Source organism: Amborella trichopoda, chromosome 5 (assembly GCF_054954075.1).
Source record: "Amborella trichopoda isolate Santa Cruz 75 chromosome 5, AtrichopodaSantaCruz75HAP2 v2.0, whole genome shotgun sequence".
Classification (NCBI taxonomy): Eukaryota; Viridiplantae; Streptophyta; class Magnoliopsida; order Amborellales; family Amborellaceae; genus Amborella; species Amborella trichopoda.
In genome coordinates this window covers 6,716,550-6,731,074 of record NC_142340.1, presented here as the reverse complement: position 1 = coordinate 6,731,074, position 14,525 = coordinate 6,716,550, and the positions used below count along the sequence as shown (strand labels likewise).

Here is a 14,525-nt window from a genome sequence, read left to right as displayed (position 1 = left end):
CTAGAAGTATAATATAAACACAAATCATCTTCACTAACAAACCCTAAACATGTGCATGTGCATCATGTAGCTTAAAGTGGGCAGCTGCTCGGTTTGTCCAACTCATAGTTGTTGGAGGCACGAGCAGGATCGGTTCGAGATTCGCCGAACCACCCTATAGTGGAAGCTTCCTGGGGTTAGGATTGGCGTCCATACAATGAACAAGACAAGGAGCGAAATCCTTTGGTTTATGGGAGAGAGACCCGATGTCAATGGGTACGATGTTTGGACTAGCAGGAATCTAAGCTCCACCACACAAAAAATTAACATAGTAAGTAGATCTAGTACTAGTTCCCTTGGTTAAGGAATCGAGGTTTAAGTATGTCTTATAACGGGGTTCCTCCTGTTCTAATATCGAGATTTTTAAAGTATAGAAATTAAGGTCCTTAGCTGATCGGCCCCGAGGTCCGCAAGTGCCATTTATCAGGGATTATTTATTTTTTGCATGAACAACAATAGATTAATTATGTGATTTTATAAGTCCACCTTTCTTATGACCACTACATCCTCAGGTCATGATACAAATTTGGCATGCACCATTCCCTTCAAAATAGATTTATTTATTGTTGTGTGAATAATTAATTTTGTCAAAAAACTCCATGAATTGAATTTGGAAGTTCAACTCTTGTAAAAAAAGATGGCCTTGCCTCTCCCCCTCCCCTCTTTCAGCTGGAACCGCATCTACGACTTGTATCCCAAAAGCCATCTTCTACAATCTCGCCCTATGAACCCCCCTCCCCACCTAATCTTCCAGCAGCACAACAGGTTTGTGGCTCAGGAGACCACGACGCTCAACCATAAGGCTTCTTTTGCTCAGGTCACCTCAACGACCAAACCAACTATTGCCTCCCCTCCCAAACCCCTCTTGCCCTCTTGGGACCTCTCACGTTGCCCCTGCTCTCCTTACCTTTCCTTTTGTTTATCCCCATCTCCCGAAGAAACAAAGTTTCATTGCTCTAAACTGTCAGCAGCGTTAGTAGGGAGCTTTATTCCTCGTCGTGATGACCACAAAGGAAACGAGAGATGGGCAAGTAGAACTCTGAAGGAACCGAATCTATTATGTAGAGGCCTTTCCAATGGCGATTACCTGTTCTCCTTTCCGTCCCCTGCCGGAGCTCAGCTTGCTTTACAGGAAGCATCCAACCTTTCTTTCAAAGGAGCCCGTGTTTTTCTTCGGGTATGGTCGCCTGTTGAAGGTTCCTTTTGTAAACAAAGGGTTTGGCTCACCCTTAAACACATCCCCCTTCATGCGTGGACACCTGAGATTTTCCAGAGGATTGGGGAAGCTTGTGGTTCCTTGGTCTCCATTCACTGGATCTCCATGGAAACCCTACTGTTGGGATCCATTCGACTTCTCTTGGAAGTCTTAGATATGAGCCGCATCCCACAGACGATCTGGCTTGAAGTTGATAATCTTTACTACTGCGTCTCAGTTTCGTGGTCTTCAGCCTCGCCTCCCTCCACAAAATTTTTTCAACATGTCGACCTTGTTACCCCACCGGTTTCCACACCAAAAAACCATGATCAAGCATGGACTGTGGTGTTCAGGAAGAAATGACACCGGTAGCGCCCTCGTAGACGACCCCCTAACCCGGCCCATTTCAAACCAGTTGGCCCACAACTCTCCAGTCAGAACCCTGCCTTCTGGCATCCTCGGGCTCCATGCTCCTCTCCAACTTTACTAACCCCGAGTCCGCTGTTAGACCCGGTGTTATTACTAGGACAGGGTCACCCACAGCTTCCATCCCACCTTTGTCTCGTCGACCCGGAAAAGAAGTTCTAGAGGACACCTCTCCACCTCCACTTCTTACGGGCTTTGCTGACAAACCCGGCCTGCTGCACTCCATACCCTCTCTCTCCTCTCCCACCGACTTTTGTCCCACCCCTCTCTCATCATTACCTCCATGCCCCCCCTGTCATCCCCATCCACGTGTCCCCTCGAGCCCAAGATGAATCGCACCTTTCGCTCAGTCTGCCCTCTAGCCCTCGTTCCGTGCTGCAGTCGCCCCCTTCCTCCTCCTTGCACGTTACCCCTCCGTCGCCCTCGTCGTTCTCTTCCCCTCTACAGCAAGGACACATGTCTCTGACGATGCCCACAGCATTAGTTACCAATGTCGGCTGGCCCTACTTTCGAGCGTCCCTCACTGGCTCTCACTGCTCCTCAGCACCTGACCTGCAGCTCTCCACCCACCCCAGCCGTTCCCCTTCCCTCCTCTGGAGCCACGGAGCCACCCACTCTCGACCCCGTAGCTACACCCTCTGCCCATGGGGGTGACTCCCCCTCCTTCCCCCCCCCTTCCTCCCACCCTCTCACTACCACCTTGCCTCACCTTGTTACCCCCTCAGTAACCCCATCATCTTGTACCTCACCTTCCTCTACCCCCTCTATAACCCCGTCATCTTGTACCCCTACCCGCAGGCTAACCCTACCCCAGTTTTCCACACCTCTTCACTGGAGGACCCTCTGCTTTCCCCACCCTCCCCTCTCTCTCTCACCTTCTACCCTCTCAACCTAGGTGACTTTTTTCAACCTGTCAAGTATAACATGTCCTCGAAAGGTTATCACTCCAACAGATTCTCACACATGGACCTTATTCCACTGGGAATTGTTGCAGCTCATTCTTTGGACCGCTCTCCCCTGACCCAGCCTCTGTTTCTAACCTGCTAGCCCCCCATCTCTCCTTCACCCCTAACCTCGTACACATCCACAAAGTTAGTACCATCCATGTTTCTTGGCCCTCCTCCTCTCCCTTGTTGTTTTCAAGCTACTCTGCCATTCAAACGCACCACTACCTTACCTACCTTACCTATATCCCTTCCTACTCTTTTCTTACCATCCCCAAGCTCTCCTACCTCCTTTAGTTAACCCCCTCACCCCTTCTCCCCTGGCCTTCAAGCCAACCTCCCCCTTGTCCCTTAGTCGACTAACCCTCAGCCAGACCCTTCTCTGCCTCCTCCACCCCCACCTACTATTTCCTCTCTCCCTGTTTCCAACCCCCCACTTTTTGTCAACCTGCCTGCTCTACCCCCTGACCTCTACCTCTCCAACCCCTCTCCCCCCGTGGCAGTAGCTAAGATGGTGCTCCCCGAGTATGCAAGATCCTCCATCTCTCCCTCCCAGGCTTTCGTAGAAGCCGAGGAGGTCGACAGGAATGAAATAAACAGAGTTGTTGACACAACTTTAGCAGCTTCAGCTCCAGGGTCCCTCGAAAATACTCCAACCCCCATCTCTCCCTCCCAGGAGCCCGTAGAAGCCGAGGAGGTCGACAGGGATGGACCAAACTGCATCGATGCAAGGATGAGAGAGATGTACAGAATCATGGGTTTCGAGTATGACGGACAGGAAGGACCAGCCCACAGGTTTCTCACAGCTAACGCAGATAATAGATTACAAGTGAGATTCAGAGGCCAAAGAGAACTCTGTAATCTTTTCTCCTCAGTGCCTTTTGCAAGAGAGCCCCTTGCTAGCTCTCCCGCCCCCGTCTCCACCGAACATCCAAGGAGGTCTCCTAGACTGGCCTCCGTCCCTTCTATGCCAACAGCTAAGAAATGAAGTTCCTCATCTGGAACATAAGAGGGCTAGGACAGTCCTCCAAGAAGAGTGTTGTTAAGGACCTCACCTCTAAACTCTGCCCTACTATTCTAGCCCTCCTTGAAACCAAACTCCCATAACCTAACCTACAACTCATCCGCCAAGTATGGGGAAGAAGACCAAGTCAGTGGGTCTCCCTACCAGCTAATGTTGCCTTAGAAGGGATTTGGGTGGTCTGGGATCCCTCTGACTTCACCCTAAACTCGTACGTCATAGGGGTTTTCTCTGTGACCATACTCCTCTCGTGCATCTCGGATGGGGTCCCTTTGAAATTTACGACAGTCTATGGCCCTACCTCATCTACCCTCAGGAGCAGGCTTTGGTCCGAACTGGGACATGTAGCTTCCCTCACACACCCCATTTGGTGCCTAGGAGGGGATTTCAATGTCACCCATTGGTCCCATGAAAGAAACTCCTCAAATTCTATCTCTCCGGATATGAGGGATTTCTCAAACTTCATCAGTCGAACTGAGCTTTTAGACATTCCCCTTCAGGGGAGTCATTCTACGTGGTCCAACCATGCTACTAACCCCACTCTCTCAAAATTTGATAGGTTCCTCCTGTCTCTGAACTGGGAGGACCTATTTCCAAGATCCTCATCTTTAGCCCTTCCAAAACCCACCTCGGACCATTGTCCCATTTTGCTTGACACAGATGCCATTCTGAGAGGCCCCAGGCCCTTCAAATTTGAACTCGACTGGCTCCTTGAAAAGGACTTTCCTACCCTACTACAAACCTGGTAGAATTCCCTTGCCGCACAGGTCTCGGGGCAGTGCAGGGTATATCCTCTAGACCAAACTCCAAACCCTTAGAACCGCGATCAAAACTTGGAGTCGATCCATCCCTGGCAACTTCTCCCAACTCAAGTCCTCCCTCTTGAATGCCATCCAAGAGATTGATCGCCATGAGGAAACTAGCCCATGGAACTAGTGGAGATTGACCTCAGATCTAAGTCTAAACTTAAGTACCTTTCAACTTAAAAAAAAAAAGAGATCTATTGGTTCTAGAGATCTAGATCACCTGGTTGAAAGCGGGCGATCACAACACTACCTTTTTTCATCGCATTGCAAATTGCTGTAGGAGAAACAATTCGATTCGATGATAAAGGTTAATAACAGACACCACACTGAACCTGTTGAGATAGAACAGGCAATTATAGAGTTCTTCCAGCCTCTATACTTTGCCCCCTCTGGCCCCAGACCGAGAATGTCTTCCCTTGACTTCCTTACCCTCACTGATGAAAAAGCTATATGGCTAGGGCAACAGTTCACAGAGAGAAATTTTATTGGCTATCAATGCTCTAGCCAAAGACAAGGCACCGGGCCCAGACGGATTCCCAATTGCTCCCTTCAAGGAGTCCTGGGACACCTTTCGTCCCGACTTCATCACATTTTTCTAGGAATTCTTCTACAGGGGTACTTTGCACAAAGCCATTAACTCTACCTTCATAGCTTTGATTCCCAAAATAGAAGGTGCTGAGGAAATCAAAATTTCTGCCCCATTAGCGTCTTGAATTCTTCGTACAAGATCCTGGCTAGAGTCCTAGCCTCTAGACTCCAACAAGTCCTTCTCTCAGCTATATCTTCCTAGTAGCTAATGAGTGTATCCACTCGAGGCACCTTGCTAAGAAACCTGGCCTTATTTTCAAAATTGATTGGGAAAAGGCATATGACCATGTGGAGTGGTCAATACTTGATGAGATGATGGCTAGAATGGGTTTCCAAAATAGATGGATAATGTGATGAGAGGTTGCTACTCACATCCACATTTCTCAATTCTTATCAATGAAACCCCTAGAGGTTACTTCCCTTCATCAAGGGGTCTCCGCCAAGGAGACCCCCTTTCCCCCTTCCTCTTCGCAATCTCGACAGAGGTTTTCAGTCGCTCCATCTCCCGACTCTATGAGACTGGCTTGCTGTCGGGCTTCAAGAGTAGTACACATGGACCAACGGTGTCCCATCTGCAGTATGCAGATGACACTTTGGTGTTTATTGATGCCTCCTGCAATGAAGTTGAAACCCTCAAACTCTTCCTTAGTTGCTTCCAGACAACGACAGGGTTCAAAGTTAATTTGGAAAAATAAAAAATGCTGGGTGTAGCCCTGACACCAGCAGAGGTCAGATCCTTCATTCCGAGGTGAGAATGTAAGGTGGTAGACTTACCGACATCTTTTCTAGGCCTCCCTTTGGGACTGGGTAAACCCAAGAAAAGGCAATGGCCCCATGTCCTAGACAAGGTAGACAAGCGTTTGGCAGGGTGGAAGGGTAGATTCCTCTCAATGGCAAGTAGAACGACTTTGATCAATGCTACCATTGCCAACTACCCGATCTACCTCATGTCTCTATTTCCCATGCCAACCCAGGTTGCCAATCGACTTGACCAGATCATGCGAAATTTCCTTTGGTCAGGCCAGGCAGATAAGGTAAAGTTCCATCTGGTAGCATGGGACAACATTTGCTACCCAAACAACAAGGAGGACTTGGTATTCGAATCCTAATTAAACAAAACCAAGCACTCCTTGGGAAATCGTGGCGTCTAGCCACCCAGCCGAACTCTCTTTGGGCTCAGGTCTACGGATAAAATATAAGTATATAACATGCCTGAAGGTGCCTGGATGCCAATTAGGAGTCACTGGCACAATGCTTCAGGGGCCAAGAGATCCTTTGCCTCGGCCCTTTCCTAGTTTAGAAAATTCATAAGGTTTCATCCTAGAGAGGGCTCTAAAGTGAGATTCTGGTCCGACTTGTGGATAGGACCCTCCCCTTTGAGAGAGTTGTTCCCTACCCTCTACTCTCTAGCTCAAAACAAAGAATCCTCAGTTGTTGAGGAAATGATCCTAACAGGGGGACGTAGAGTATGGAACCCTTCCTTCCAAAGGAATCTTACTGAAGAGGAAACCAACCATTTTCAGTCTCTCTCGACCTCTCTCCACTCCTACTTCCTAACGCCTCAAGGAAGTGATGCTATCAGCTAGACGCTAGCTCCCTCTGGTATCTTTTTGTTAGCATCATTCTACAAAAGCTTAATTCTGCCTCCTACTCTCCCGGCAAACCCAACAACAATCAAATCCAAAGTTTGGGCCACCATTGCTCCACCAAAAGTCCAAACTTTCAACTGGCTTGCATGCTCCCATAGGGCTCTCACCGTGGACCAACTTCAAAAGAGAGGGATCCCGATCCCCAATAGGTGTGCCTTATGCTTATGTGAGGAGGAGTCGAACCAACATTTGTTCATCCACTGTGACTTTACTTTCGACCTTTGGGGCCAAGTGTTGCAACTTTTTGGCATACAATGGGTCACCCCCCCCCCTTCGATCAAGGCTTTGATCTCTTACGATCTTGACTCATGTTGATCGAAGGCAGGAAGATTCTTATGGAAGGCAACTATTGCAGCAACCATACGATCCATTTGGTTGGAAAGAAACCTTCGAATCTTTGAAGGCGTTAATTTCACACATCAGCTCTCCTTCACAAGATTATCTCTTTGGTTACCTTATGGGCTTCCAACCACAAGGTTTTTTCAGGGATCCCAGGAAATGTTTTCCTCACCCAATGGATCAATGTCCTTCACCACCAACCGAGAGTGGTGACCAGACCTTATACCTGGCAACCACCACCCCAAGGATGCATCAAACTGAATTTTGATGGGTGCTCCATAGGGAACCCTGGCCCGGCAGGGGCTGCGGGGATCTTCTGCGACCATCAAAGCAATGTCCTTTTGACCTTCTCAGAGAACATTGGCATAAAGGACTCCAATCATGCCGAAACTTTTGCCCTCTTAATAGGCATAAAACTCTTTGATCCTTCCTGGGGCCCTCAACTGCTAGTGGAAGGAGACTCTTATAATGTTATCTCCTGGGCAAGGAGAATGAGCTCACCACAATGGTACTTAGCCTCAATTTTTGACGAAATTGATCATATATGCTGGGATATGGACGTCTCCTGGAGGCATATATGGAGGACGTCCAACGACATCGCAGATCTATTGGCGAAAGAGGGTGCTAGAAGCCAGGGCCAAGGACAAGCGCTACCCGGGTCCGACTCCTTTTTTGCTCAGGACCAGGGGCTCACGACTTAATACAGCTCGCTTTTCTGGTTTTTTCGTCTCAATGCATTTTTGCAAAAGCTTCTTGTAATTGTTGTAATTGGGTGGCTCTATAAGCCCTTTCTGTATATGGTAGGCTAGCACCATTTTTTACTGAGTCACCCTTCTTTAGGGTGATCTTGGACTCCAATGTAACTCTCTGCTAGTAATACAATGTTAACTTTTATAAAAAAAAATTTATTTTTCTCAAAAAAAACAACAGATTAATTATGTAGCTCTATAAGTTGGTCTTTCTTATGACCACTATATCCTTAAGCAATGACACAAGTTTGGCATGCACCATTCCCTTTGAGTCCCTGATAACCTATAATCCTACCACTCAAGAGTCATCTTCTTCGAATGTAGTCTCCCTTGCTTCCATTATTTCTCAAAGGCTGCCTCTCTGAAGCGGCAAGAGGACAAGATGAACTATTCTCTCTCTCTCTCTCTCTCTCTCTCTCTCTCTAACTGATGAAAGAAGCTTTTTAAAGAATGAAATGAAAGCATATGTTCACATCTCACAATTGTAATCAGATTTAAGACTCTAAAACAATAGCACATCATAAATATAAGACTTTTAATGAAATATATATTCTCACAACTAAGGGATGGTTTACACAATAGGACTTAATAAAACAATGGGTCACTCTAGGCTATGCCTAGTTCAAATTAAGAATAAAAAATAATGGAACTTTGTGCTATGCGAAAACGAGACTGGATTTTAACATCATGTAACTTATGAATCCTAAATAATGGGAACTTCGCACAATGGGAATCTCTAACCTGGTATCATTCGCTAAAAAAATTAGAACCCACAAATATGGAACCCAAGATTTTAATGTACCAAAACCTTGGGCCATGGTTGATGGAGCAAGGATCTATTTCGAAATTAAATTAGATTCCAATGATGGATGGAACGTGGTCCCTTTTTTTGGGAGCAAGATCCCAAAATCGAAAAAAAGGGGTCCCTACAAGATCCCTTGCAAGAACCATGGGGTTGAGGTTCCAGAGCGAGATCGTCACCCTACCCACAAGGTTCCCTTAACTATGGTCCAACTCATAGGGGTACACATCTAATTTTGCAACCGAGGAAGAGGTAGAGTTCCCTTCTGAACTGATACGTGTTGTGGGAACCACACTTTGATCGAATAGGTTCTCGCTTATAACTCTGAACTCTCCAGTGATCTTTCATGAGGCTTTACTTCAACATTTATTTCAAAGAGATGGAGTATCAGTTGTCTAGTGCCCTACTACTCAAAGAAATATTACAAACAGAGACAAAGAATTGTGCTCTTTATTAAGGCCACTATAACAGTTTTATATCCCTAATAGAGGGGAGGATAGCCTGCTTTAGTGACTCAATCCCAGTGGATCCCTATCATGCAAATGTTTTCATAGTGCTTTGCCCTATTGTAGGTGATTCCCCTTCATGTTGCTCATATGGTCTCTCTCAGCTCCTCTATGAGTGTTGGTTGGCTTGTTGCCTGTGACAAAATTCTCGCAGGTGATCAATTCCAACAAAGGGATATCATTCTACCAATGTGCTTCCAACATTTCAGTCAAAGGAGATGGAGAAACACCACCATATACATTATATTTTTGCCTACTCTATATGGTTCTCCTTCCTGTAACACTTTGAGATGGAATAGTGCATTCCCCGCCCAAAGGATGAGCTTCTGAGTAGCTGATGTTGTGCCCATACTCCTAGAAAGACCATACTTTGTGGATGATGACATGCACGGTAATCTTTTGTGGTCTTTGGAAAGATAGAAAGATTAGAAATTTCAAAGGGAGAAACATGAGGGAAAAAATGTATATTCAAAGCTTACAAATTGAATACAGTAAATTATCAATAAATGAAGGACCTCATTATCAAAACTAAATAACTATATAAGGTTGTCTCACTTGTTAAGAGACTTAATCATTGCATGGGTGTTACAACATGCTAAATTTCAAGGGGTTTCTTGGTCCTGGATTTATGAGTGGAGGCAGTAGCTAACAGATGGATCCCAATTTCGTCAGTTCAAGCTATGTGACACCCTCCCCCATGAGGTGTGATGAAGCAGAAATTTTGATGGTAGTTCTTTGAGAACCTTGGGCAATTTGGAATAAAGTAAGTGATCAGAGATTGCATACAGTTCGATTATGCTCACCTTCTCTGACACTGCAGTGGACCCTAGATGCTAGAACTGCAGAAGGTTAGGCCCTTCCATCTGGTCTCAGATTATTCTTTGCCCTTTTTGCTTGTTTATATGACTATATTAATATTGCTTGACAGGAGGAAGGGAAGTAAAGTAAATCTCCCATAAATGATAACTGACATAAAGGATGAGGCAGAGGACATTTGCAGAGATGGAGGTGTGTCCTTTCAGCACACAGGGTGACCACCAATTCTCTTGCTCGTGGAGATGTGCACAGATAATCACTTTGTTATGAGTGGACCCCTCCACTTCGTAGTTTATCTTGTACCAGTCTCATCTTTTTTCTTCTTCTCTTGTGTGGATCGTTTTTTTTGTTTCTACCAGTAGGTGCTACTAGATGAATATGACTAGATTCCCTTGTTAATGTCCAAGCAAAAAGCCTAAACACAAAGAAGAGAAGAAAAAACTCACATGGCTCAAAATAATGTTCCACACGCACACAAACGCACCAAATGAACACACTTCAAATAACTTGAATAATAACATTTAGCCAAACCAAGAAGCAGAACAAATATTGCCATATAACACCCTAAGCAAGAACGAAGAGGCCAAACCTAGAGCACTTGAAAAAGCCCATAGTTAAGTTTATAGGAAAAAACCTATACAAAGTTTTACTGCTTGACTCTCTGTAGAGATTTAAAAAATGGTCATTTCAAACGAAAAAAGAAAAGAAGAAAAAAAATCAACAAAACAGTTGCATAAACATTTCAGGATATTTCAGGTTGTAGGGAAAGTTTACTCATCTGGTTCTGCAACCTTCATTAAAATGTTTGTTTTGGTGTGTTTTGCTACGATATGGAATGTAACCGGGTGCTTAAGGAATGGAAAGAAATAAAATAAAAAGGGGTGATAAGATTACCGGCAGGGAAAACACTGGCAAGCGAAATAACTCCCAGTGTGGGAAACCGAAAGTAATTTTCAAATTTCGAACCGGGTACGAGATAAAAAGATAAACCTCAGAAGAAACGAACTCAAACGATATTTTGAACCTTGAGAAGGAGAAGAACATATAAGTGAGAATAAAGTATTGCTGCTAAAAACAATGAAGGTGGCAAAGTTCAAACTTGAATTAAGTGACTAGGATGCTGTTAAAAGGATAAAAAGGAAGCATTATCGGCTCAAAGCTGGAAAAAATCGAATTACAACAAATCTTACTGCACTAAAATGGCTATATCAAGCGCTCCAGACAGTAGGGTGAGGGAACACTCTGAGTCTTACATCCACTGCGATAAGTATGCAGTGATGGTAAGAAGAAAGATTGAAAATCCCATCCCGGATCGGTTTCGGTGATGATCCACTCTTCCACATACTTTCAGAAGAGACCCATTTGCTCCATCCATATATATATCGTTTCTTTCTTTTCGATCTAGTTGATCAAGGGTGTTCTCTATTCGCTTAACCAAACTTTGATGTAAAAGAAACCGACGACCTCATAGGCATCTAGAACTCTTCCCAAACCCAATCCATCTATTAATAAAATTTAGACCTGTTTTCCCATTTTTTGATTTCGTGCTCTAGTTCTGTTTGGAGTCATTTCATCTTATCATCCTACTTTTATTGTCTTTATCATTATTATATAAACACATTTGGGCAAAACAATGTCAAAAGTTCCTAAGAACTTCTGGGAACAGATGAAGTATTGGCAGATCACACAAATCAAAATGAATATCTTAATGAATATGTTAATGAGCTATATTAGAAACTAGACAGTGTAATGATTTTTGCTGAGAAGGCTTTGAATCTTTTGGCCAAAAACAACAACTAGAGTTTGATTTCCAGACAAGATCTTCACACTCGGATCAGTACTTTTCATTTCTTTCGTCTAGGGGGTGTTCTAAGTTGTAACCGGTAGCAGAGAGTGCAGATAGAGGAAACAACAATTTTATTTCATCATTCTAAAGTGTTTTTTTTTTTTTTTGTAAGTGGACTTTGTATCAATAAGTGTAAAAGTACAAGTAAAGACTAGTTACAAACATAGGCAGGCCCAGGAAGTGGGTGCCCAAGGGTTATTTCATGCTCGCAACTAACTTCACAAGTAGCCATAGACAGAAAATTTTCACAAGCCCACAGCATGCATATAAGATCATTCTTGTGAGAGAGTATTTGAAGGTGCTCATCTTAAAATCAACCACCCCACCCCCCCCCCCCCCGCAGCACAAAGCTAACAGTTTTCAACCCTAATGAGAATTTTACAAGGTTTGACTTATATATAAGGTAAATATGATAACTAGAAAAGCCATGTAAACTGGACAGCAAACCTGCATGCAGGATGTGGTTTTGAATGATAGGAGATATATTATAACCCAATGGACTGCAGTAAAAAGTATACTTAATAAGTTTGTCGAGGTTACCATTTAATGAAATGATAGTTGGTGATGGAGGAGCGTAGGACCCACCAAAATAAGAGATCATCCCAGTTGTGGATCCGATCATCCAACTTTCTTTCCACCGTTCATTATTTCACTGGATGGTGATGACCCCAATGAACTATGGTTTTCCATGGCCCATTAGATCGTAAGATGATTTCCCTTGAAAGAGAAACTCCTCTTATCCAACACAACTAGCTATGGAATGGCATCGTCTGCCTCCCCAAGTACATGACTAAAAGGGACATCGAACCTATCTCTTTTCTCGTGTCTGTAAACTCCCTAAGGAACGGAGCCTCATGGCATCATTGAGACATATATAAATGAAATAGAGCCTTGAATTAGATATGCATAAATACATATCAATGTTATCCAACCATGTATAGCATTGAAAGCCTCTCTTTCAAATATCCGCTGCACTGCTATTAGAATACAAAAATCTGCCCAATGAGAAATGAATTTTGTAGGTAGAAAGTAGCAAGAGATTACTGAGAGTGTTAAAAGTACAAAGCTAGGACTGCCCCTTTTGTTTTGCCGATTCTTTCAGAACCATTGAGATGTACCCATGACATCTTTAGGTACATTATACTGCCTGGAAATTTGCTGTGATTTTAATAAGACCTATTGTCATTGATAAAAATAATAGTAGAGACGAATGAGTAATGCTAGCAATGAATAATTAGTGACTTCGTAAAATGACAGACTTGGAAATTCCTGCCACATGGTACATAGTCCTCAAGCACAAAGTGGCAACCAGTAAAATAGAACAACAACAAAACGTTGCCTGTTTTACTACATTACGTTAAAAATCTCAAAAAATAAAGAAGATTTGACAACAAACCCAAAATTAAAGCCAAATCTAGCTATTATTTGCACAAAGGTGATAAGGCTGTGAAATGTGATATGGTTTTAAAGATTTACAGTCCCTACACCAACCTTCTGAACAGTAAAGTAACTTTAATAACAGGTAAGCATCCAGAAAGTTAAGCATAACATTTCTTAATAATGATCAAATGAATAAGAAATGTTGAAAGAAAAGCATTTAATCAAGATGCATTTAAGAATTATTATGAAAGATCAAAACTAAGCAAAAATAAAATAGAAAAGACACGCCCAAGCCATGTCAAGTGATTGGAACAAACCCAGGCAACCAGTAAGCAAAACGCCACGGAGGCCAGCTGATATAATTCATTTGTCTGCAAAATCCAGACCCAAGGTCAACCAATTGGGAATTAGTGGAATAATGTTTTCTAGCAGAATCACTTGATAACATAGAAGAATTTGCTTGGAAGATTTGAACAGATTTAAAATGACATCCTCAACACCAGGAAAGCAACTTACCTGCGAGGACAGGCTTATCATCAGCTTAAGAAACCAAGGGACACAAGTACGGGTAAATACAGCCAAAATAGCCAAGAATATGCCCAACACGACCATCCTATAGAAACCACAAACATTGGTATGAGCAGCAAACAGCAACTGAATGACAAAACCTTGAAGTCTTGACAAAAATGAAGATAAGGAAGACAATTTTTTCATCAAAAAAGAGATCATCACACACACGTACACACATATACACATACATAAATATATGGGGAAAATATTCCAGGATCAATATTGTAGCAAATTGGCCCCTCTCCCAAATTCAACACTTTTGACACGGGAGGAACCCATAAAGGACCCAGAACTTGAGATAAATCAGATTCCACCCCCAAGATGCATCTTCATAAAAACTAGAATTGGAGCACAAAACTTGAAACAAATCAGATTCCCAAAGTTTGAATCCAAACCATCCATTTGATGGATGTTAGGAACAGGAGTATAAATCTTTTTTTGAAGCTCCAAGGTGCTTTTTTATTGAAGGAGAGTGTCTTAGAGGTTTTGGAGCCTCAGTCAGTCCCTTAACCTATCCAAAAGTCATGGATTTGGGGGAGGGCCAGCCAGCTTAAGGTCAAGGATGATTACATCACTACTCATTATAAAATAAAAGGCAAACATTTCTTTCCAATAAAAGGTAAACCACCATTCCTTTCCAATAGATATTGCCAAAGCATGAAATAATCAGACACTCCATGTTTAACAAAGAAAAGTGGTCAGATGGCTTCATTTCATTTTACAAGAACAGCACATATTATCACGGTAAAGAAAGTATGACATTTTATTCCACACAAGAAAATAATGATTTGGCATTTTTACCAATTTGATTGCATCCCAAATCACATTGTTTCCAAGGAAAATTCCCAA

General features: G+C 43.4%; 1 protein-coding gene across 10 annotated transcripts in view; it reads right to left on the bottom strand.

The window, feature by feature from the left end:
• KEA4 (K+ efflux antiporter 4) overlaps nucleotides 1–14,525 on the bottom strand; it is a 52,597-nt gene that overhangs the window by 9,640 nt on the left and 28,432 nt on the right. For 8 of the 10 annotated variants that reach the window (XR_016055804.1, XR_016055808.1, XR_016055809.1 and 5 more), the window contains 2 exons: nucleotides 13,623–13,719; nucleotides 13,424–13,477 (listed from right to left, as the gene is read on the bottom strand). Coding sequence is in view for 3 of the 10 variants with exons in the window: in XM_006853724.4 (XP_006853786.2) it covers nucleotides 13,424–13,477; nucleotides 13,623–13,719 (151 nt within the window). In the remaining 7 variants the exon portion in view is untranslated. Of the gene's footprint in view, nucleotides 1–13,423; nucleotides 13,478–13,622; nucleotides 13,720–14,525 lie in introns of those variants that run through there. The other 2 variants (XR_016055807.1, XR_016055806.1) reach the window with 2 other exon arrangements.